Genomic DNA, 23,093 nt, shown 5'->3' with positions numbered 1-23,093 from the left:
GTATTATAATGCATACAGCATGAGGGGGCAGACCTAAGGTTTAACATTAACACTGCAATTTCCTGACTTTTCAGTGTTAACATTTCATTCAGACTGTGAATTTAAACAGTTTTTTTATGTAATATGAATTCATTTAAAAAGGAGACAATCACATCAGTGGGAAAAAGGAGTTCTCTTGTAGCAGAAGGAAGCAAGGAATGCTCTTCTTGTGTCAAATGAAGCAAGTGGAAGCATATAGAAGGGTGACTAGATGTTTTATGCATGTGGGGAGGGTGCAGAAAACATGGAGAAACAGGTATCACACAGAGCAAAAGGTGAGTACCTCCATCTCACAATCCTTTTGCTCTTCACAGTGCAGGGAAGGAAACATAGTGGCACCCAAAGTTCCTGTTATAGCTGAACTTGGAGCCAAATGACATCTCATTTGCATCTTGCTGTTGCTGTAGAAGCCTATGTTTAAATTCTCAGAGTAGTTCAGGGGATATAGCTATATCTCTTCCACTAATTGTAATGGAAGCTTTGAAAATCTCAACCCTATTTTCTGCTATATTAAAAAGGAGAATCTGCAGTGGTCAATGGAGTTTTATTGTTTTTTCAAAATGAAAATCTACAATTATCACTGGCCTGTCACACCAGAAACCTAAAGCTTGCTTTATTTGTTTTGTTAGGAGTTGCTTTGTTTTAAAACATAGGAATTGCCATACTAGATCAGACCAATGGTCCATCTAGTCCAGTATTCTACATCTGACAGAGGGCAGTACCTGATGCTTCAAGGAAATTATAAGAAAACCCACAGTGGGCAGTTCTGAAATAACTTCCCTATAGGGGAAGTTTCTTCCTAATCCCTGTCAGTCAGAGGCTGGCTTATGCCCTGAAACCTGAGATTTTATAACCCTTCAATTTGTATTTATTTAATGTAACCAACTGCACATGTTCTCATCCATATAAATGTCAAATTTTTTAAACCAAGAGATGAGCCCTGGGTTGGGTATCTTAGCCTCAATGATCTCTTGTAGGAGTTAGATCCAGAGGCAAATTATGTAAAAAAGTATTCCTTTTTTTATGGCTTAAGGGGTAAAGTGAGACCTTGGCCCTTTATAATATTCACACCTTACATCAAACTATTCACTCAGCCACTGAGGACTAGCGAGTGTGCTTGCTGCAGCACATTAGTAGAAGGGAAGATGTTTTGAACAATTCTAAGCCTGTACTATTTGAACAGGTAAATGTTTTATCTCATTTTTATGTAAAAAATATTTTAAACAGGGTATGAAAAAATTATCAAACACCTGCCATAGTTTGATACAAGAGACTGCAAGGGAATAGACTACACCAGCAAAGTTCAGGAACAACACCCCACTGAGAAGCCCACCTCCCCATCTGCTAGCCACTGAAGGGCCCATCACACCAGTATTCCACTCATTACACCAACTCTCCACAGAATACAAGATCAAATATAAGGTCTTAATACTAATCTTTAAGGTCCCCCATGGAACCAGCCCAAGATACCTCAGAAAGGTGTCTCTCTTCACAACCATAAACTCCCCCAACAGTTATGTTCCACAGGAGCTATGAAACTGTAAACCTCAGAGCAAGACCGAGTCAAGGCTTTGGTACTCATGCCCAAGGAGATAAAAATGACTACAAGTTTCACAGCCTTCAGAACAACGTGTAAAATATTTGACTTAGCTTTCCCACAGCTGCAACTAAAAAAATGACTAAAAAAAGAGGGAAAGATGTGAAGGCAAGAAGGGGGAGGGGGGAAGAGGAGGAATATTAGGAGAGAAGGAAGGGAAGAAAGAAAGACAGAAAGAAACATAGCACCAATTGTTTCCAAGGAAGAAGGAACACAAATAGCACACTGCCCAAAGCAACTGTGGTTACTATCTTTGGGGAGGTGCCCAAAAACTATGCAGATGGGCACTGTAACAAAAAAACAAGTTTAGTTATATTGTACACACCCGCAGGCTACTAGTCCCTGTACTTATTCAGGGGTTTCCTCCTTCATATTAGTCTTTCTAGAGCACATCTGATATATTTGAAACACCTCCAACCTCCTTCTGGTTATTGGCAGGGAGAACCTTTCTCATTTTGCCACTACTGCCCCACAGCTTCCTGGATGCTTTAAGAGGGGTGGCTCTCCTCTATTCTACCCCTTCTTCCAGCACCCTCATTGTTACCAATAGGTCTCTACTACTCTACCCCCACCTCGGCCTCCATTTTTGAGTCCTCTCCTACATCATAAATAAGTGGCTACCTCTGCTAGTTTCTAATAGTTTTCCCAAGCAAAGTCAGAGGAAAAATAGCATGAAACCTGCTAACTTCAATGTTGCAACACTGAACATCACCAGCATGGAGTTACACACTGAATATGCTTATGAAAGCACTAAGCAGCAATGGCAGCACCACAGCTGTCTGCCTGCAGACTGTGGAAGATACCACAGCAATGGGTTACTTTTGAAAAGGTATTATCACAAACATAAGAGTCTATTCCTAGGAGAACTCTGAGCAACTGCATACACGCAGAATTCATGTCCAGTGCAGAATTTTTTTTCTCTGCAAAAAATACATTCTGCCCAAGAAGTACAGTAGTTCTGCCTTTCTCCCACCAGAGGCTGCTGTGGTGCCAGAACAGCTGGCTGACCGGCAGCAACAGCTAACAGCCAGCTACCTTCATTACAGCAACCTGCTGGTGGAGCCAGGTCAGGAGGCATAGTGGGGCACACAGGGCTGCTGGGGGGGGGAGGGGGGGGTCACAGACTTCGGTTCAGAAGGGTTAGTGGGGGGGGGGCAGACTGGGGTGCAGGCTCAGGAGCTCGGGGGGTGACAGCATTGAGCCAGGGGCTGAATGGGAGGGGGCTCCAGGGCCACACGGGGGCGGGGGCAGATGTGCCTGGCTGAATGGGAAAGGCTCAGAGTCAACCAGCGTCTGCAACGGGGAAGCGCCCCAATTCCCTAACAATCCTCCCCCCAAAAGAAACTGTTCCCTACTTCTCCCACCCACACCCAATAACCCTCCAGGTATACTCCCAGGCTCCTTCCCTCTCCCTCAGTTCCTCCATTACCCCTGACTCCCGCAAGCCTTTACACTGCTTCTGAGAAGTGCAGAAATACATTTCTGCATTGTAGTTTAAATAAATTACTCAAGTTTTGTATTAATATGCCTAGTAAGGAATCTATTTGTCAAAAAAAAAATTCTGAAATTTTTTTGGTCTGTATTGTTACAGACTTAGTTGCTGACACGTATTTTGAAATAAATTACCAAAATAATTCAAACTGGTGTGTTTATATAGTGTTATTCTGACAAACAAAATATGCAGAATTTTTAAATACCGTGTGCATAATTTTTTATGAATAATAAGAGACAAATATGTCATGACTTTTAAAGGTAAGTTTAAATTCAGCAGAAACTGATAGCACTAGCAAGGGCCAGCTTCTTATTTGCAAGTGCGTAAATGGATTTGTCAAGCCATTCATATTTGTAGGCTGCAGTGTTGTTGTGCCCATGTTGGTCTTATGCTACTACAGAGACAAGGTGGAAAGGTAATGTCTTTTATTGGACTACCTTCTGTCGGTGAGAGACACAAGCTTTTGAGTTTACACAGAGCTCATCTTCAGGTCTAATTTAGCTGTGACACTGTGAGTATTTCTCAGACCTGAAGAAGAGCTCTGTGTAAGCTCAAAAGTTTGTCTCTCTCACCAAAAGAAGTTAGTCCAATAAAAGATATTACCTCACCCACTAGTCTCTCTAATATTTGTAAGACTGATATTTTTGCAAATATTTCAGATGTCTTTTACAGAATATGTAAAGTAGTGAATAGTAAATTAACACGAATACAGCAAAATGACGAGGAAGCAGCTCCTTAACCTGATATTTTGTTCAAGAAAGGAAGAAGAGGAAAACTTGAATATGCAAAGATGAATTGAGATGTTTGAATTCAGACAAGGTAAATTTAGACAGACCATTAGCAAAAGATTCTTGACAGATCAATGTAGCCATGGGAGTCTCCCAAAGAAAGGAGTAGAAACCTCAACGCTAAGGTCAATACAACTGGCCTGGCAGAGCCCTGAAGACCAAATTCTGCAAGGAAGACGCCCGCACAGGCCTCGGGGAAGAGTGAGACTCGTTCCGACGGAGCAAGCCTTTTCCAGCGCCAATCCTACGTGAGACACGGGGCAGCTGCAGCTCCGTGACCTCCTCACTTCCCATGTGCCAGGGCGCTCTCCGAAGGCGGCGGCCAGGGCCAGCCGGGCTCAGGCGGGCGCACCGAGCCCTCGCCATGCGGAGGGCGGCGGCGCGGAGGACTGCGCGTCAGTCAGACGTGACTGCTGCAGTCAGACCGTCCCCATCCCCCCGCATCGCGGGCAGGCTCCCCGCCCCGCCCGGCCCCGGGACCGGTCCCAGCCCACGCGCCCCGGCCGCAGACCGCAACCCGCGTCCCCCGACCCCATCCCCACGCCACCCTCAGAGCCCGCGACACGCGGGCAGGGCCGGCGGGCGCGAAGACAGGGCCCATCCCCAGAGCAGCGGCAGCCCCCGGGCCGCGAAGGCGGGCACCGCCCTCCCCGGGACTCACAGCCATAGTGGGGCCGGGCCACCCCGAGCCCGTCCGCTTCCTCCGAGACGGACATGGTGCTGCGGGCCGGGCCGTTCGGTCGCTGCGGGGCTGGGCGGACGCGGCGGAGGCGGGAGCGGCTGTTCCTCTTCCTGGTCTCGGCGCTGGGTGTGTCGGAAAGAGGCGCCGCCCGCCCCCGGCAGCCCACGCCTTGCGCGCTCAGACCGCGCCCGTCCCCGTCCCTGCCCCTGCCCCTGCCGCCGCCGCCCTCGCCCGCCGCGGCCCCCGCCGCAGCGCGCTGCCCCGCAGATTCCCCGACAGCCACGCCCCCCCCCCACTCCCCCAACAGCCGCGCTGCCCCCCCCCCCCGTCCATTCAGCCCCAGACCAGCCCCCGGCCGCGCTGCCCCCCCCTCCCGTCCATTCAGCCCCAGACCAGCCCCCGGCCGCGCTGCCCCCCCCCCGTCCATTCAGCCCCAGACCAGCCCCCGGCCGCGCTGCCCCCCCCCCGTCCATTCAGCCCCAGACCAGCCCCCGGCCGCGCTGCCCCCCCCGCCCCCATTCAGCTCCAGACCAGCCCCCGGCCGCGCTGCCCCCCCCGCCCCCATTCAGCCCCAGACCAGCCCCCGGCCGCGCTGCCCCCCCCCGCCCCCATTCAGCCCCAGACCAGCACCCGGCCGTGCTGCCCCCCACGCCCATTCAGCCCCAAACCAGCACCCGGCCGTGCTGCCCCCCACGCCCATTCAGCCCCAGACCAGCACCCAGCCTTGCTGCCCCCCCACGCCCGTTCAGCCCCAAACCAGCACCCAGCCGTGCTGCCCCCTCCACGCCCATTCAGCCCCAAACCAGCACCCAGCCGTGCTGCCCCCCACGCCCATTCAGCCCCAGACCAGCACCCAGCCCTGCTGCCCCCCCACGCCCATTCAGCCCCAAACCAGCACCCAGCCCTGCTGCCCCCCCACGCCCATTCAGCCCCAGACCAACGCTGAGCCGTGCTGCCCCCCACGCCCATTCAGCCCCAGACCAGCACCCAGCCCTGCTGCCCCCCCACACCCATTCAGCCCCAAACCAGCACCCAGCCCTGCTGCCCCCCCACGCCCATTCAGCCCCAGACCAACGCTGAGCCGTGCTGTCTCACCCCCACCACCTCCGAACAGCTGCGGCACTGGCCCCGCCCCGTCCCTCTGCCGCCCCTTCGCCCCCAGCTGTGCCACCCCTCAGGCCTGCCAACCCTCTTCCCCAGGCAAAGCCCCACAGCCCCTACCCAGCCATGCTGCTGCCTCCTGTAGCGTCCCCATCTGTGCCACCTTCCCCTGTCAAACTCCTCCCTCCCACAGCCCCACCCCACACATGGACCCCTGCACTGTCTCCCAGCTGCACCACCCCCACTGCCCTCCACCCAGGCATGCCAACCGTGCCAACAGACCCCCCCACCACTCACAGCCCCCTGCACGGCATAAGTAGCACCACACACATACACAGCCCCCCAGCCCAGTTCCTTCTGCCCCCCCAGCCCCTGCACAGCTGCACCATTGACCCCCTTCGCAACATAGGTAGCACCAGACAGACACCCATCCATCCCCACCGCACCTCTGCCTCCCACAATCCCCCATTGTCTCCCCACCTAGCTTTGCTACTGCCTGTACAAACACAGCTCCTGTACACAGCCCCCAGCCACAGTGGGTCCCTCTCCCCACATATACCTTTAGCTGTGCTCCCCTGCAGATGCACAGGTCCCCCTCTGCCCCCCGTCCAGCTATGTTGCCCCCTACAGGCCCCACCCAGCCACACTCTCTGCCCCCAAACACAGCCTCCCTCAGCCACACTGCCTACCCCTGCACATAACCGCCCCTGGCCAGCTGTACTGTCCCCCCTCACACAACCCCCTTCACCAAGCCCAGTCCTGCCACCCCCCTAAACACAACCCCCTGCACCCACCCCAGCCACCCATACACACGCTCACAGCCCAGACATGCTGCCATCTCCCACACACGCAGCCTCACCACCTCCTGCCCCCATACACAGCCCCCCCAGCTGTGCTGATCTCCCCAACCTCCACACACTCAGCCATGCTACCCCCACATACATGCAGCCCCCTGCCCAGCCACGCCATCCCTGCCCACACACAAACAGCCCCCTCAGCGCAACCACACCACTCCCCTCCACAGCTCCTCTCACACACACACAGCCTCCCAGCCCAGCCATGCTGGATCCCACTTCCCATACACACTCAGCCATGCCACCCTCCCACACATACCCCCCAGTCCGGATGTGCCCTCCCATCCCCCTAGACCCCTCAGCCCAACCACACCACTCCCCCACATGCAAGCCACTCCGCCCAGTTGTGCTAGCCACTCATAGTCCCTTAGCCCCCCACATGCACAGCTCCCCTAGCCCAGCCATTCCCCCCACAGCCTCTCACAGCTGCACCAAACCTCCATACACAGCCCCCCTAGTCAAGCTAGGCCCCACACACAAAGCACCCCCAGTCATGCAAGGACACCACACACATTCAGCAGCCCCCTCAGGCCAGCTGCACCTTCCCCACAAAATCTCCTAGGCCACCTGCACCACCCTCCAGTCTCGCACCACCCCCATACACTCATCCCCTCTGCTCAGTTGTGCCACCCTACACACACAGCCCCCTGCCCGTATACACAGCCCACCACTCCCACAAACAGCCTTCCCCGCAAACCCAGTCACACCACCCCCCTTCCCAACTGCACTGGCCCCCTCACACATACACACAGCCTAAGCCATGCCAGACCCCTTCACACTCTCACACTCAGCTGTGCTGCGCTCCCACACACCACCCCAAGCCCAACCATGCTCTCCCCAACCTCCCATGCACAGCTCCCCCACACTCATACAGCTCCCTACGCCCATCCAAACACATGGGAAACTATCCAACCCCCAGATATGCTTGATGGGCAATACTTCCCCACTCCCAAGCAGCAAGTCCAGGGGTTTAAAACAAAGACAACTTTATTAAAAAGAAAAAGTGAGGGGGAACAAAAGAATACATTTGCAAAAGACTGCAATTAATAAATTAATATGTAGTAGGTAAGGCTTCCAACCTCCAGTATATCTTAAAAAGAGACCCAAGCTCAGTCCTCTACTGGCAACTGACTAGCTGGTGCCTTCTGGCCACTTCCTTCTTCCCCAGGTCCCCACTCTCAGGCCCTATCTTCACTGGCAAGTTTCTGCACAGTAAAGCAGCTTTCTGTGCTGTAACTCCCAAGGTATACACACTGCCAAGCCACTAAGTGCACAGAAACTGCGCAGCTGCAGCACTTGTAAAAAAAAACCACTCCAACGAGAGATGTACATCTTTCTGTGCCAGGGCTACAGCCACTGGTCGATTACAGCACTGCAATTGGCCTCTGGGCATAGGCACCGACTCTGTGGGTGCTCTGGGGCTGGAGCATCCACAGGGAAAAATTAGTGGATGCTCTGCACACACTGGCAGCCAAGCACCCCTTACACCCGCCCGCCACACCTTCTCCTCCCTCTCCTCCCCTGAGCGTGCCACATCTCCACTCCACCTACCTCCCAGTGCTTCTCACCCAGCCACTGCCAAACAGCTGTTTGGCAGCATTAGCATGCTCCGGGAAGGGCGGGGAAGTGTGGGAATGTGGCACGCTCAGGGGAGGAGGCGGGGCTGGGGTGGGGATTTGGGAAAGAAGTTAGAATAGGGGCAGGGAGGGGTCAACGTTGGAGCGGGGACTTTGTGAAAGGGGTTGGAATGGGGGCAGGGCAGGGGTGGGAAGAGGCAGGGCAGGGGCAGGGCCTCATGGAACTGGTGGAGTGGGGGCGGGGCCAGGGCAGAGTGGGGGTCCAGCAGCCACGGGAAAGAGGGGAAGTCGGCGCCTATGCCTCTGGGAGATGTCCCACAATACCTGTTCTCGCCTCTCTGGTCATCGGTTTGAACTCTACTGCCCTGCCGTCAGGTGACCAACTGTCATCCCCATGCCTTAAATTCTTTGGGAATTTTGAAAGTCCCCTTCCTGTTTGCTTGGTGATGCATGCAGTAGTCTCAGCGCATCTTTCCAGGTGGCCACGCCTGCTCCAAGCAGTAGGCAGTCCCCCTCTTGGAGCAATGCTGAGCTGCTAGACCTTGTCAGCATTTGGGGAGAGGAGGCTGTCCAGTCCGCGCTGCGCTCCAGCCGTAGGAATTATGATACCTATGGACAGATTTCACGATGCATGACAGAAAGGGGCCATGACCAGGACACACTGCAGTGCAAAGTCAAAGTGAAGGAGCTGCGGAATGCTTTCCACAAGGTGCGGGAAGCAAACTGCCCCTCCAGTGCTGCACTCATGAGCTGCCGATTCTACAAAGATAATCAGCGGTGACCCCACCTCCATTGCAAAGACCTCTGTTGATACTTCAGTGGCTCGCGTGCCAGTTGAGAGAGGATCAAGCCAGGAGGAGGAAATCTTGAATGAGGATGTGGAGAGGGAGGGGGACCCAGAGGTAGAGGATGACTTGGAGGTCAGAGATGCATGCAGCCAGGAGCTCTTTTCTACCACAGAGGAAGCTAGCCAGTCACAGCTGTCAGATGTTGGCGAAGCGCAAACAGGAGAGGAGGCCCCTGGTAAGTGGATTTGATTTTGGGAATCACTGAAGCAAGTTGTTGGGGATAGGAGGGTTGCAGAAAGCAGGCTTGTGTGTCCACCACATGCCTAGTCTGAGTGGCAGAACAGGCTGTTGATTGACTCCCTCACTTCTTGGGAATCTGCCTCAGAGATCTCCAGGAAATTCTCATGGAGATACTGGGCAATCCGCTACCGCAGGTTCTTTGGCAGAGCTGCTTTGTTTCTTGCCCCATTATCAGTAACTTTCCCATGCCACTGTGCTGTCACGGGGAGGGGGGACCACTGCTGCACACAGGCGAGCCGCATAGGGGCCAGAGTAGAAGCTGCAGTCTTGGAGAAGACCCTCCCTTGATTCTCTGCTCACTCTCAGCAGCAAGATATTTTCCATAATGATCACATCCTGTGGAAAGTGTGGGGACAGGAATGATTATCAGGCCCCTCCTACAATGCTGGCCCTCCCTAAGAGCCATGTGCCCAGTGTACAGCAGGGTCTGGGAAGAGTGATTTATCCTGCCCCTGCGGCTACTCACCAGTTTGGCCCTGCTGTAGCACTGTACTGTACTCCAAAGGAGAAGTCTGGATATGATCCCTGGACATACACAAATCTTTAGCCGTCCTGGGACCCCACCTCCTCCTGGGACCTTCCCTTCCCCCCAACCCCCTCACTGCTGATGGGTTTTTTTGTTTGACTCTCTCCTCCGGTTGTTGTTTTTTAATAAAAGAATTGTGTTGGTTTGAAAGCAATCTTTATTCTATTAATTGAAAGCAAACAGAGTCCTGCAAAGCAACAGACAATTATGTTAAACCTTCATATTGTATCGTCTTCACCAGTCACCTCCTAGCATTACAACCACTGCACTCCCAAGCATAGCAACAACTATTCGTGGCTTTCAGCTTCAAATTGCTGCCTCAAGGCATCCCTGATCTCCCTCTAATAGCCCTGGTCTCTGGCTGTTCAGCCTCCAGGCACTGAGCCTCTGTGGTCCAGCCCTGAGTGAAGTTTTCACCCTTACCTTCACAAATATTATGGAGCTTAAAGCATGCGGCTATAAGCATAGGAATATTGTCATTGGCCAGGTTCAACTTCCCATAGAGGCAGAGGCAGTGCCAGCAGGTCTTTATATGGCCAAAAGCACACTCAATAGTCATTCTGCACTTGCTCAGCCTGTTGTTGAACTGCTCCTTGGTGATGTTAAGGTGCCCCGTGTATGGCCTCATAAGCCACAGCATTAAGGGGTAGGCGGGGTCTCCCAGGATCACAATGAGCATTTCAACTTCCCCTATGGTGATCTGGTCCGGGAAAAAAGTCCCTGCTTGCAGCTTCCTGAACAGGCCAGCGTTCTGAAAGATGTGTGCGTCATGCACCTTTCCAGACCAGCCTGCGTTAATGTCTGTGAAATGTCCACGATGATCCACAAGTGGCTGGAGAACCATTGAGAAATACCCCTTCCGATTAATGTACTTGGTGGCTAGGTGGTCTGGTTGCAGAATTGGAATATGCGTGCCATGTATCACCCCTCTGCAGCTAGGGAAGCCCATTTGTGCAAAGCCATCCACAATGTCACACACGTTGCCCAGAGTCACAGTCTTTCAGAGCAGGATGCAATTAATGGCCCTGCACACTTCTGTCAAAACGAGTCCAACGGTCGACATTCCCACTCCAAACTGGTTAGCAACCGATCGGTAGCAGTCTGGAGTAGCTAGCTTCCACAGTGCAATTGCCACATGCTTCTCCAACGGCAGGGCAGCTCTCATTCTCATGTTCTTGCATCACAGGGCTGGGGCGAGCTCATCACACAGTCCCATGAACGTGGCTTTCCTCATCTGAAAGTTCTGCAGCCACTGCTTGTCATCCCAGACGTGCATCATGATGTGATCCCACCACTCAGTGCTTGTTTCCCAAGCCCAGAAGCGGCATTCCACTCTGGTCAGCACCTCCGTGAATGCCACAAGTAATCTCATGTTGTAGCTAGTACGAGTGGCGAGATTAATGTTGTACTCCTCTTGCTTTTGTAGTTTAAGGAATAATTCCACTGCCATTCATGACGTATTGGTCAGAGCGAGCAGCATCCTGACCAACAGTTTGGGATCCATTCCTGCAGCCCGGAAAGGCAGGACGTGCAGTACACAAATCATTGAAAGATGGCGCCAAATTTGGACGGAAGCACAGGGATTGCTGGGATGCGAAGCAATACATCACGGGGCATTGGGACAGGACCCAGGATGCCCCGCGACCCCCTCTGTTTTCCCACAACCCTTAGCAGCAGAAGAGGAAGAAATGCTCTGTGGGATAGCGCCCCAGAGTGCAATGCTCCAAATTCCACTGCAAGTGCCACAAGTATGAACACGCTATTGCGTAGGCAGCTGACATATGAACACATAACAGCAGTTTTCCTTCAGTGCTCTCTGAGTGGCGCTGTAACTTCGCCAGTGTAGACATGCCCTTAGTTTGTTAGCATGGGGTGGTGGAGTTTACAGATTCTGGAAGGTTTAAGCTGCTCCTACCACTTGGCCCAGCTGAAGTGATTTCAGCTTTAACTGTTGGGTGGAGACTGTGACACTGCATCCCATATTCTTCATAGTGATATTATGGTATGATCATAGCATAATTATGATGTATTTTATGAAAGATAAGTCATGTGAGGTGTCATTGAAAAGGCTAGGAGAAAGAAAAGAAGTACTTGTGGCACCTTAGAGGCATCCGATGAAGTGAGCTGTAGCTCATGAAAGCTTATGCTCAAATAAATTTGTTAGTCTCTAAGGTGCCACAAGGACTCCTTTTCTTTTTGCGAATACAGACTAACATGGCTGCTACTCTGAAACCATTGAAAAGGCTATGATTTGCTGAATATGATTATCCTATTTGCATGCATGTATCATTTTGGTATCTGAAATTATGAATATTGACTATGTATCTGTATTCCAAATGTAGTTTCACCTAGGTTATGCCCTCTAGAAAATACGCTTTTAGTCTAGATAGTGGGTGGAGAAGAACCTATTCAGGAAAATGGCCCATTAGGAAAAAAGCAATAGGCCTTAGGGGAGAAGCTTATCTCTCACCTGGGGAAGAGCTTTCCTGAGAACACTCCAAACAGCCTGTGAGTAATGGCTGCTATGACTCTGCAAGGACATGTGATCAGACCACATGATGCTGGACTCCATCTTGGGATGTCAGTATTTTTCCACCATCAGGTTTAGGAACCAAGCTTTGAAACAAAGTGTTCCCGATGCAAAAGCTATATAAGGCAGGGAGTGACATCATCTGAAGTTCTTCATGCCCCACACAAGAAGACTCCTGGAAACACCTGAGGAACAAAGACTGAACTGGGGGAAGTTCTGGACCCAGGCTAAAGGGATTTCTAGCCTGTGAATCAAACACCTGGGGATTCCAACCTTTAAAGCAAGTGCAACTTGCCCCTTTAGAATCTGCAGCCTGCTTGTATCATCTCTTAGGGTGAGAATCTGCTATTCATACCCAATCTATTTAGTATATTAAGCTTAGTTTGTGTTTTTTGTTTATTTACTAGGTAATCTGCTTTGATCTGTTTGCTATCACTTGTAATCACTTAAAATCTATCTTTTGTGGTTAATAAACTTTTTTGCTTTAGCTAAACCAGTGAGTTGGAGTGCAGTGTGTGGGAATCATTGCTTAGTGGCAAAGGCTGTTGCATATTCCTTTCCATATTGAGGGAAGAGGCAAATGTTATGAGTTTACCCTGTATAGTTCCCTGTGCAGTGCAAGATGGTATAATTTTGGGTTTATACTCCAGTGGTGGCCGGGGGGGTGGGGGGGGGGTGAGTCTGGAAAGCTGGGAAATTGGCGGCTGTCTGCTGCATGTATTTGAGTGGCTTGGGTGAAACTGCTCTTCCAGGTAGCTCAGTTTCAGTGTGTGGTGCCATCTGGTGTCAGGTTGGGTGATAACAGGGCCTAGATTAGGCTGGCTGTGTCTCCAAGCAGTGTAAGCAGGGCCAACCCAACTGAGTGGTTAGAGGGGCCCAGCAGTTCCCACAGCTCCCGGGCTGCACCCCAGGGGTGACAACCTCTCAGACACCTATGCATCAGAGTTTTTTTTATGAAAACTACTATTCTCTCTGCAGTCTCAAGCCTCCTCAGTCCTTCAGCTGGAATCCACCTCATCCTAGCACATTGTCTCAAAGCTACCTCTGTACTAAGTTTGCTCAATAGAGTTAACAACATATAGGATTTTTTTAAAATGGTTTTACTAACACATGTTCCAAGTCTGGGGAGTGGCCAACCAGTTCCTCAAGACAAAGAGAAAGCTGATGCAGCAGCCAGGTGTAAATAAGGCCAATGGGCCATTACCTACTAAGTGGTTATTCTTCGGCAGGAAAAGGGGCATGGGCGAAAAATCTACATTTTGGAAAACAAATAGGAAGTCCCATCCATACAGACTGCCTGTTGCCTTGCTCCCAGCTGAAAATGCTTCTTAAAGGGGGAAGAGGACTATAAAAAGGGGAAATACCTCCAAGACACCCCTCTCTTTCTCTCTGTCCTCATGGCACCTGAAGGACAAAGGAAACAGTGTTGGACTGGAGAAGGGGTCCTGATCTAAGAGTTTGGTCAGTAATCTGCTGAAGTATGTGGGGCGAAAACCCTGCAGTTCACTGTGATCATCCCAGTGGATCTGACTTTTAGCCCAGGACCTGCAATTTTCTCTCTCTCTTTCAAGAGACAGTGACAGGTTACCAGTGACCAGCCAGCTTTCACAGAGCATTTCATAGTACATTTTGTTTTGGGACAAAACCATTACTGAGAGAACAATCAAGTCTACATGCATGCTAGCTTACCATTGGAAAGAAAGATTACTTACTTTGTACAGTAATTGGAGTTCTTAGGGACCATACATCTCAATGTGTATTCCATGACTCACAAGCCGTATTCACTGAGGAGGTGGGTGCTAAGAACCCTGCTGTACCAGTGATGAAGGGACTACTCCGTTGCAGGAGGTGCCCTCAGTCAAAGCCCACACTGAGGTGCAATGTCTTGCAAAAGGTGTGTACTGAGCCCTACTTTACTGTTACACATCTCAAGAATAGGTACATCTTTTAAGGAAACTACAGAGGCTGCCTGGGCCCTAGTTGGAGTGTGCCTTAACACCATGTGGAGCGGGGATCTCGGTCAATTTGTAACAAAGTAGGCTACAGCACAAAATCCATTTATAAAGTCTGTGTGAGGAGATTGCTGAATGTATGAGAGAAGAGGCTAAGGAGACAAGAAGTTTAGATTTCCTAAATGGTTTTGTTTCCTGTAAGTAGGAAGTCAACGCTCACCAGATATCCAGAGAGAGCAGAGATTTATTTCCTCCTGGCTGGTATTTGGCTTTGGGTAGAAGACAGGTAAGTGGATGACCTGGTTAAGGTGGAACTGTAAGACCACTTTTAGAATGCATTTAAGATGTAATAGCAAAGAAACTTTATCTGTATAGATGGCTCTGCTATAAGAGCTTCCAGCTTTCCCACTTTCCTGAGGTGATGGCAACAAGAAAAGCAGCTTTCATGGCTACATAACTGAATGAACATGAAGCTAATGACTCAAAAAGGGAGGATTCGTTAATGCAGACAGGACTAGATTTCAGCCAAGGTTGGTTTCAGCACTGGAAGAAAGTCTCTGATAAGGCCTTTCAAGAATTTCACTGTGGCTGGCTGATAGCTGCCAGGTGTATTCTGAAAGGAGTTTAGTGATAATATTGATGTTTGCAGGGAAAGGAGATAATCCAAGAGAAGGGGGTCTCAGAACCATCCAGAGATAGTTGTTGTTAACATCATACAGAAAATCTCTTCGATTTTGCTGTGTACCATTTCCTCATAAAATCTTTTCTGCTGTTGCTAAGGATTGACTATAAAGCAGCACAGCATGATCTATCTAAGTTAGTCATCCATCAAATACTATGCTGCCAGGTGGCGAGATGTTGGATTGGGATGGAGGACTGCACCTCTTTCCAACTCGAGAGCTCAGACAGTAATGGAATGTAAATGCATAAGCTTGTTGTCAGCTGGAAATATGACGGTGAACCAAAACTGCCTTGGCCACATGGGAGCTACAAGGATCACTGTCACCTTGTCCTGTCAGAGCTTCCTCAGGATTTGTGGTAAGAGTGCGATGGGCAACAAAGCACATATTAGTTGTTCTGGCCACTGAACTCTGAGTGCATCCTCTCTGGAATTCTGGCTTTGGACAGCTTGGGAACAATAGGCATTTTTTATTCTCATAAGATGTAAAAAGGTCCCACAGCAGGAACCCCCTCATTGCTGAAACATGCTCTGAACCACTGAGTCATATAGTTCCCACTTGTCTCTGGAGACAAACCTTCTGAAACTGTCCACTGGAGTGTTTCTCCCTGCTTGTTGATGTATTAAAATTGGTGTCATGTTGTCTGACATGACCTGGATGTGTAGATTCTAGATAAAAGGCTGGAACCATTTGCAAGCTTTTGTGTACTGCATGTAGTTCTAAGCAGGTTGAATTGCAAGGTGGCTTCCTGTAGAGTCCAAGTCCTTGACACTCTAGATGGGCTCTCCAACCTATCAAGGAGGTATCTTATGGATGGAAGAGGGATGAAAGAAACTCCTACCCAACCTGTCTGTTTTCCCACCAGGTGAGTGATGCTAGTACTCTGTTAGGAAATGAAACCAACTTGTCCAGACTGTTTGCCTGGAACACAGACCATCAGCAGCCAAGCCTGTAGAATTGAAGATGAAGTCTTGCAAAGGGTGTCACATATGTATGTGAGTCCATGTGGCTCAGGAGGGTGAGACAGGGCCTTAGTGTAAGGTCTGAGGCCTTTTTCTGCAGCCACCTTAGGACAACAGCAGCCATAAGCTAAAAAGCAGAAAGTCACCTCCTCACATTCCATCTAAATTACATTAAAACAATGAAATATCAGGCTGTTAAGAAGGCACTCCTGTCCTAATAGTACCCACCACCACCTGTCAGACAAGGATCAACTCCAGATCCTTGCCTGTGGCTGCACGCCCTTACTCTACAAAACTGCAGCCTTCAGAACACAGGAAACATGTTCTCACTTGCATTGTGTGTTGGAGTTGATCATTGCTGTGTCCTGGAGGCAGCGACTTATGCCATGGATGCACTGATATAGGTTATCTACATTCCCCATTGACCACATACAACCTGCATAATTCAGCTATGTACCTCCTGAAATGCTCATCTCAGATGCTGTCTGGTTCTATTTAGGCATAAGCTGCTACTGTTGGACACTCACCTGCCTGTCTGTTTTGTAAGTTGTACCTCTCATTCAAGGAGGGTAACTATACCCTGAAAGCTATATCCCTCTGCTCTCCTACCACATCTGTTGTCAGGTTGTATTTTCTTTGGGATAGCTTTTGACTGCTGTAGTAGGAAGAGAGCCTGAAACATAAGACCTTGTATCAGAAGCCTGGTATGAAGCCTGAGGCCTGATTAATGGTCACAGCTTTGCTGCTATAAAGCAAAGGTAAGTTGTGAGCAAGAGGCAGGCTCCGCTCACAGAATCTGGCAAGAACGGGGCTGATATAGCAGAAATACACATTCCTAAGTAGTATGAGGTACAAGAATAAATACGCAAACACACTCCAGAAGGATGGTATCAGAACACGCCAATACCAGCACATTCCCCAAAGATAACAGGAACACGCTGACACATCCTAGAGAGAAGGTCAGGACGACAGCGTGATGAATAGAGATGTTTTGATCGAACCAACAGGTACAAGACAATGGGTAGCACCCAAATACGTCAGAGAGTGGCACCCAGATACATCAGAGGGGCAATATGTAACTTGTTTGTATCTATGTATAAAGAGGTATCTCAGAAGGAGTGTTTCAGTCTAGCCTAGGGAGGAACGGAAAGTCCCGCCATTCACTGAGCTGGTCCATTGTTATGGGCATATATGTATTAGTAGTCTGTGGGATACTAATACCGTGCCTCGTTGACAATAAACCTGTCTGAGTGCCTTCGTACCTTAACGGATCTCGTGGTCATTGGGCGCTTCATTGGAGGTCTGCGGTGCCAGCTACCTGCGCAGAGCTGGGACGCCATACAGAGGGAACACATGCAGACAAACATCTAACCACACTGGTGACCCACGACCGCTGATCTGGTAGGTAAGCGAGCTGTCCTCTGTAGGAATCGCAATCTAACATGACAGAAAACCACACCTAGGGAACTCCCTTATCCCCTCCCTGCAAATCCCCACAGAGTTTTATAAAGGTATGGATGTGCTGGGTTGCTAGTAAAAGAGTTCCATATGCATTTTAAAAATATAATGGGGAAAAACATGGAATGAAATCTGTAATGCTAGGGCAGAGACTGTAGCCTTGAAATGTAGACTGTTGCAAACTATAACCATGGCTGTTAAATGGTTAAGACAACAAGCCACAAAGCTGGCGGGGCAAGTAACAGAAACAAATAAAAAGTTAAAAGAAGCAGGAGAAGCCACAGAGCCCTGGAATGCTCCCACTCTCCTCGCAGGCAGCAAGCAGTCCAGAGACAGCAAGCACAGGAACAGAATAAAACACTGGAAACAGTTGTAAAAAACCTACAAAAAAGAGATGTGCCATCCCTTGTTATATATATTTGTGGTCAACAGCAGGCTTCAGATAGCTACCCTGTGCCTGAAGAATGGGGACAGAAATGGAAAAAGGTGGGTTTAGCAAAATTAAAAGATGACACTGGGTCCACTGCATTGCAGCCACCACCATATGATAAAACCCAAGTGCCAGTGCCTGTCAGAAGGGGAGAAGTAAGTGCACACTTCTTTTTTTCCTGCCTGTCAAGTGTATTGTGAACTCATGGCTCTCTTTTAATGATAAATAATAATTCTCCAGTGCTTTATCCAGACCAGTTTTAATCCATTAGGACACCCCTATCCTCAAGATCCACTTCTGCTGTGGCATCCTCAAGAAGTCAGCCAACTAATGTTGTTTGGATTGTGGGACAGATGAAGACAGCTGATATTATGGGTGGAGCTGGTAACAATGCTATGATTCTATGATTACGGGTGGAGCTGGTAACAATACCTATAGATAAGGCTACATTTTAGTCACAGGTATTTTTAGTAAAAACTATGGACAGGTCACGGACAGTAAACAAAAATTCACAGCCGTGACCTGTTCATGACTTGTACTATTTATCCCTGACTAAAACTTGGGTGTTCTGGGGTAGGGTGGCCTGGGGGCACTGTGGGTGCTCTAGGGTGGGGGGGGTGGCTTGTGGCCTGGGACCCCCGCTGACGGTGGAGTAAGGGTGGGGGGGCAGCGCATGGCCCAAGACCCCTGATGCTGCTGTGGGGAGAAGGCATGGTGGCCCGAGACTGCCCCAGCAGCAGCCAGTGCGGCTGGCCCAGGGGCTGCCCGAACTGCTCCAGCAGCCCCCGGGCCAGATGCAACAGCTGCTGCAGAAGTCCCAAAGGTCCCGGAAAATCACAGAATCCGTGACAGACTCACAGCCTTACCTATAGGGAACCTTAACTAACACTTCCCATTATAAGATCTAGTTTTCGGTTGCTTATAACTAATTTGTCAGGGCCAAATTTTCCATGCCCAGTGTCTGCCTAAGACTGAATTTTGTTTTTGTTTTTGTTTTATGAAAGTTTCAGCTAAAATGGTTCACCTATTTCAAAGAACAAGATCAGAGAGAGACATTTAAATTTGCTTTGCCCATGTTAAATTTTTACAACCATTTAGTTGAGAAGTTCTAGCATCTCTATGCTTTGGAGCAGAGACTTAACAGAGGAGCCACCTTTGTGTCAGGGATGTGAATTTTGTTATTCCTATGAAAAATCAAGGCCAGGTCTGGCCGTGTTAAAAGTCTCTGGAAATCTCAGTTTGCACATGCTCGGTAGAGACTTGGAGTTTGAGAGCTAAATTCCCTGAAGATCTCATTTGTGGGCAACTTCCATCTAGGGTTGCCAGGTGTCCAGTTTTTGAGCAGAATACCCGATTGAAAACGGACCCTGGCGGCTCCGGTCCACACTGATGACCGGGCCATTAAAAGTCTGGTTGGCGGTGCAGTGGGGCTAAGGCAGGCTCCCTGACTGCCCTGGCTCCATGCGGCTCCCAGATGTGGCTGGCATGTCCCTCCAGCCCGTAGGCACAGGGGTGATCAGGGAGCTCCGCGCACTGCCCCCGCCCTGAGCTGCGGGGGCAGTGCCTGTGGATAGGGGCAGTACGTTGAGTCTCCTGGCCGCACCTCTGCTTAGGGAGCCAGAGAGGGGACATGCTGCCATTTCGGGAGCTGCATAGAGCCATGGCAGGCAGGCAAACTGCCTTAGCTCCGCTGCGCCACTGACCAGGAGCCCCCTCAGGTAAGCGCCACTGGCTGGAGCCCGCACCCCAAACTCCCTCCCACACCCCAACTCACTGCCCCATGTTGGAGCCCCCTCCAGCACCCTAACTCCCTCACAGAGCCCGCACCTAGCACCCCCTCCCACACCCCAAACACCTACCCCAGCCCTGAGCCCCCTCCTGCACCCCAAACCCCTCATTTCTGGCCCCACCCCAGAGCCTGCACCCCCTTCCGCACCCCAACCGCCTGCCCCAGCCCAGTGAAAATATGTGAGGGTGCAGGAGAGCGAGCGAGCGACCGATGGGGGGGGAGTGAGTGGGGGCGGGACCTCGGAGAAGGGACGGGGAGGGGCAGGGCAAGGGTGTTCAGTTTTGAGTGATTAAGAAGTTGGCAACCCTAGTTCCATCCCTGGAGCTAGATAGGGTGGCCAGGTGGCCAGTTTTCAACCGGAAAGCCTGGTCAGAAAGGGACCCTGGTGTCTCCGGTCAGCACCACTGACTGGGCCGTTGGAAGTCCGATCGGCAGCACAGGCAGGCTCCCTACCTGGCTTTGCGCGACTCCCAGGAATCTACCAGCATCTCCCTCTAGGTCCTAGGCGGAGGGACGGCCACTGGGGCTCTGTGGACTGCCGCTGCTCCAATTTGGCCAGGAACCACAGCCAATGGGAGCTGAGGGGGCGGTGCCTGCAGGCGTTTGGCAGTGTGCAGGGCCACGTGGTCACATATCTGCTTAGGAGCTGGAGGGAGATGCCGGCAGCTTCCTGGGAACCACCTAAGGTAAGCGCTGCCCATAGCCCATACCCCTTCCTGCACCCCAACCCCCTACCACAGCCCAGAATCCCCTCCTACACCCCAAACCCCAGCCACACCCCACAGCCCGCACCCCTAGCTGGAGCCCTCATCCCTCCGCACCTCAACCCCCTGCCCCAGCTTGGAGCCCTCTCCTGCACCCCAAACCCCTCATCTCTGGCCCCACCCCAGGGCCCACACCTCCAGCCAGAGCCCTCACTCCCTCCCGCACTCCAACGCCCTGCCCGCAACCCCCTGCCATACCCTGAACGCCTCATCTCCGGCCCCACCCCAGAGCCTGCAACCCCAGCTGGAGCCATCACCTCCTCCCACACCCCATGTCCTGCCCCGGCCCGGAGCCCTCTCCTGCACCCCAAACCTCTCATCTCTGGCCCCACCCCAGAGCCTGTACCTGCAGCCAAAGCCCTCACCCCCACCTCCCCACATCCCAACTCCCTACCCCATCCCGGATCGCCCTCCCACACCCCCAGCCCAGAGCCCATACGCCCTTCCATACCCCAACCCCCTGCCCCAGCCCAGAGCCCTCTCCTGCACCCCAAACCCCTCATCTAGGTCCCAGCCCAGAGCCCACACCACGACCCCCCTCCCCACACCACAACTCTCTGCCCCAGCCTGGTGAAAATGAGCGAGTGAGTGAGGGTGGAGGAGAGTGAGCGATGGAGGGAGGGGGATGGAGTGAGTGGGGGCCTGGCATTGTAAAAGGGGCGGGGCAAGGATGTTCAGTTTTCTGCAAATAGAAAGTTGGCAACCTTAGGGCTAGAGGGGCTGAGCAGGACTTTCCCTGCAATTGCTCCTTCCAACTACCAGGGGCTGCTGTGGCCCCATGCACAGAAGCAGAGCAGGGAAACGGTTTCACCTGTACTCTCAATAATCCTCCAGCTAGCACCAAGGAGGAGCAGAGAGAGTTGCAAGAATTGCAGCATGATCAGATCTCACAGTGTTTTTGCAGTGATGGGATTTTGGCTGGTTCTGGAGCCAGGCTGGTGATGACGCAAGAAGCACCAGCCCACTAACCAATCTGAACCCTGGCTGGGGGAGAAAAAAATCACTCCAATAGGCTGCCTCCCCCACTTGCCCAACTCCTGGGGGAAAGCAACCAATCAGAGCAGCGGCAGGAAGAGCTCTTGCTTTCCCTCTCCTCAGCAGCCCAAAGCCATTCTCACAGGAGGGGAGAAGGAAGCGCAGAAAGACCCTGGCAGCTCAGGGGGGCTCTGCTCTCTTCCCCTCCCCTGAGCAAGTGAAGCAAGGGACAGTTCCTCTGCTCCTCCCTCCCTGCAACATCAGGTCTGTGAAGGGGCAGACAGGGGTGAAGAAACCCTGGAGCTGCCCTCCCGCAAGCCTGGATGGGGGGGAAAGAATCCCACTTCAGCCCCCCAGTCCTGGGAGAGGGGGTAAAGAATCCCAGAAGGAGCAACGGTGAGGTTGGGGCAGTGACAGCTTGTGACTTTGACAGGTGAGGCACAAATCACAAAATAGTGATTTCAACCCTTGCCCAATGTATACTTAACTATTAAAAGCTTATCTTATTTTTAGCGAAGCAACAGCAGCAGGCAGACCCAGGAACTGGAGCTGCCACAGGCGGTGGCTCTTTGTGCACACACATGGGGCATATCCCATGAAAGAGGGTGCCAGGGAGGCACAGGCTCCATTCCGGCCCCGTGCAAACCCCTGCAGCCCGAGTTTTACTGCTACAATCCTGTTGTGGCCTCATCAAGCAGTGGTTACCACAACAATACCCTTTCAAGTGACTCCTGGAGGTGGTAAATTGCCCTGGTAACAAGGCAGCTTTTTGAGGCACTAAATAGCTATACCAAAATTTGAGCCTCACACAGCGCTACGTTCTTCTTTCCAGCATAAATCCATCCCCCAAGAGGCAATAGCTAGGTCAATTTAAGAATTCTTCCATTGATCTAACTGCATCTACAGTGGACCTACTTAGACCACCTTAGTCTACTTAGGTGGACCTACCCTCATCGCATAAGGTGTTCCATTTTTCACAGTCCTGAGCAATGTAGCTAGGTCAGCCTAAGTTTTAGGTATAGACCAGGCCTGAGGGGAAAACTTGGACCCCACAACCTACGTTTTCTACTTCTAAATTTCATCCCACTTACTGTGTGTCACCTTAAACAAATTCTTCTTTTGTATTGGAAATGTCACACTTCAGATACTTGTAGACAACTATGTTGCCTTTCTCCATTTATTCAGGCTAAACATATTTAACCCTTTTAATCTTTATTAGCATCTCAGTTCCTTCAATCCCCTACTCATTTTCATTACTCTGCTCTAATTCTCCTCCAACTTATCTAAGGCCTGGTCTATACCTAGAATTTAGGGAAGGAATGAACAGAACAGGTAATCATACAGTGATCTATCCCCTGTCGCTCATTCTGAGCTTCTGGCAAACAGAGGCTAGGGATGCCATTCCTGGCTAATAGCCACTGATGGACCTATCCTGCATGAATTTATCTAGTTCTTTTTTGAACCCTGTTCTGGTCTTGGCCTTCACAACATCCTCTGGCAAGACGTTCCACAAGTTGACTGTGCATTGTTTGAAGAAATACTTCCTTCTATTTGTTTTAAACCTGCTGCCTATTAATTTCATTTGGTGACCCCTAGTTCTTGTGTTATGAGAAGTAGTAAACAACACTTCCTTATCTACTCTCTCTACACCAGTCATGATTTTATAGACCTCAATTGTATCTCCCCTTAGCCGTCTCTTTTCCAACCTGAAAAGTCCCAGTCTTATTACCCTGTCCTCATACGGAAGCCGTTCCATACCCCTAATCATTTTTGTTGCCCTTTTCTGAACCTTTTCCAATTCCTATATAT

General features: G+C 50.9%; 1 protein-coding gene and 1 pseudogene across 1 annotated transcript in view; one reads left to right on the top strand and one right to left on the bottom strand.

The window, feature by feature from the left end:
- IQGAP1 (IQ motif containing GTPase activating protein 1) overlaps positions 1–4,798 on the bottom strand; it is a 179,056-nt gene extending 174,258 nt beyond the window's left edge. Inside the window, exon 1 of the mRNA XM_037910038.2 lies at positions 4,578–4,798. Coding sequence (XP_037765966.1) covers positions 4,578–4,632 — 55 coding nt within the window. The 5' untranslated portion in view covers positions 4,633–4,798. The remainder of the gene's footprint in view (positions 1–4,577) is intronic.
- The window catches only part of LOC119567197, a 28,098-nt pseudogene continuing 9,635 nt past the window's right edge, over positions 4,631–23,093 (top strand).

Source organism: Chelonia mydas, chromosome 10 (genome assembly GCF_015237465.2).
Source record: "Chelonia mydas isolate rCheMyd1 chromosome 10, rCheMyd1.pri.v2, whole genome shotgun sequence".
Taxonomy (NCBI): Eukaryota; Metazoa; Chordata; order Testudines; family Cheloniidae; genus Chelonia; species Chelonia mydas.
This window is presented reverse-complemented; position numbering and strand designations above follow the sequence as displayed.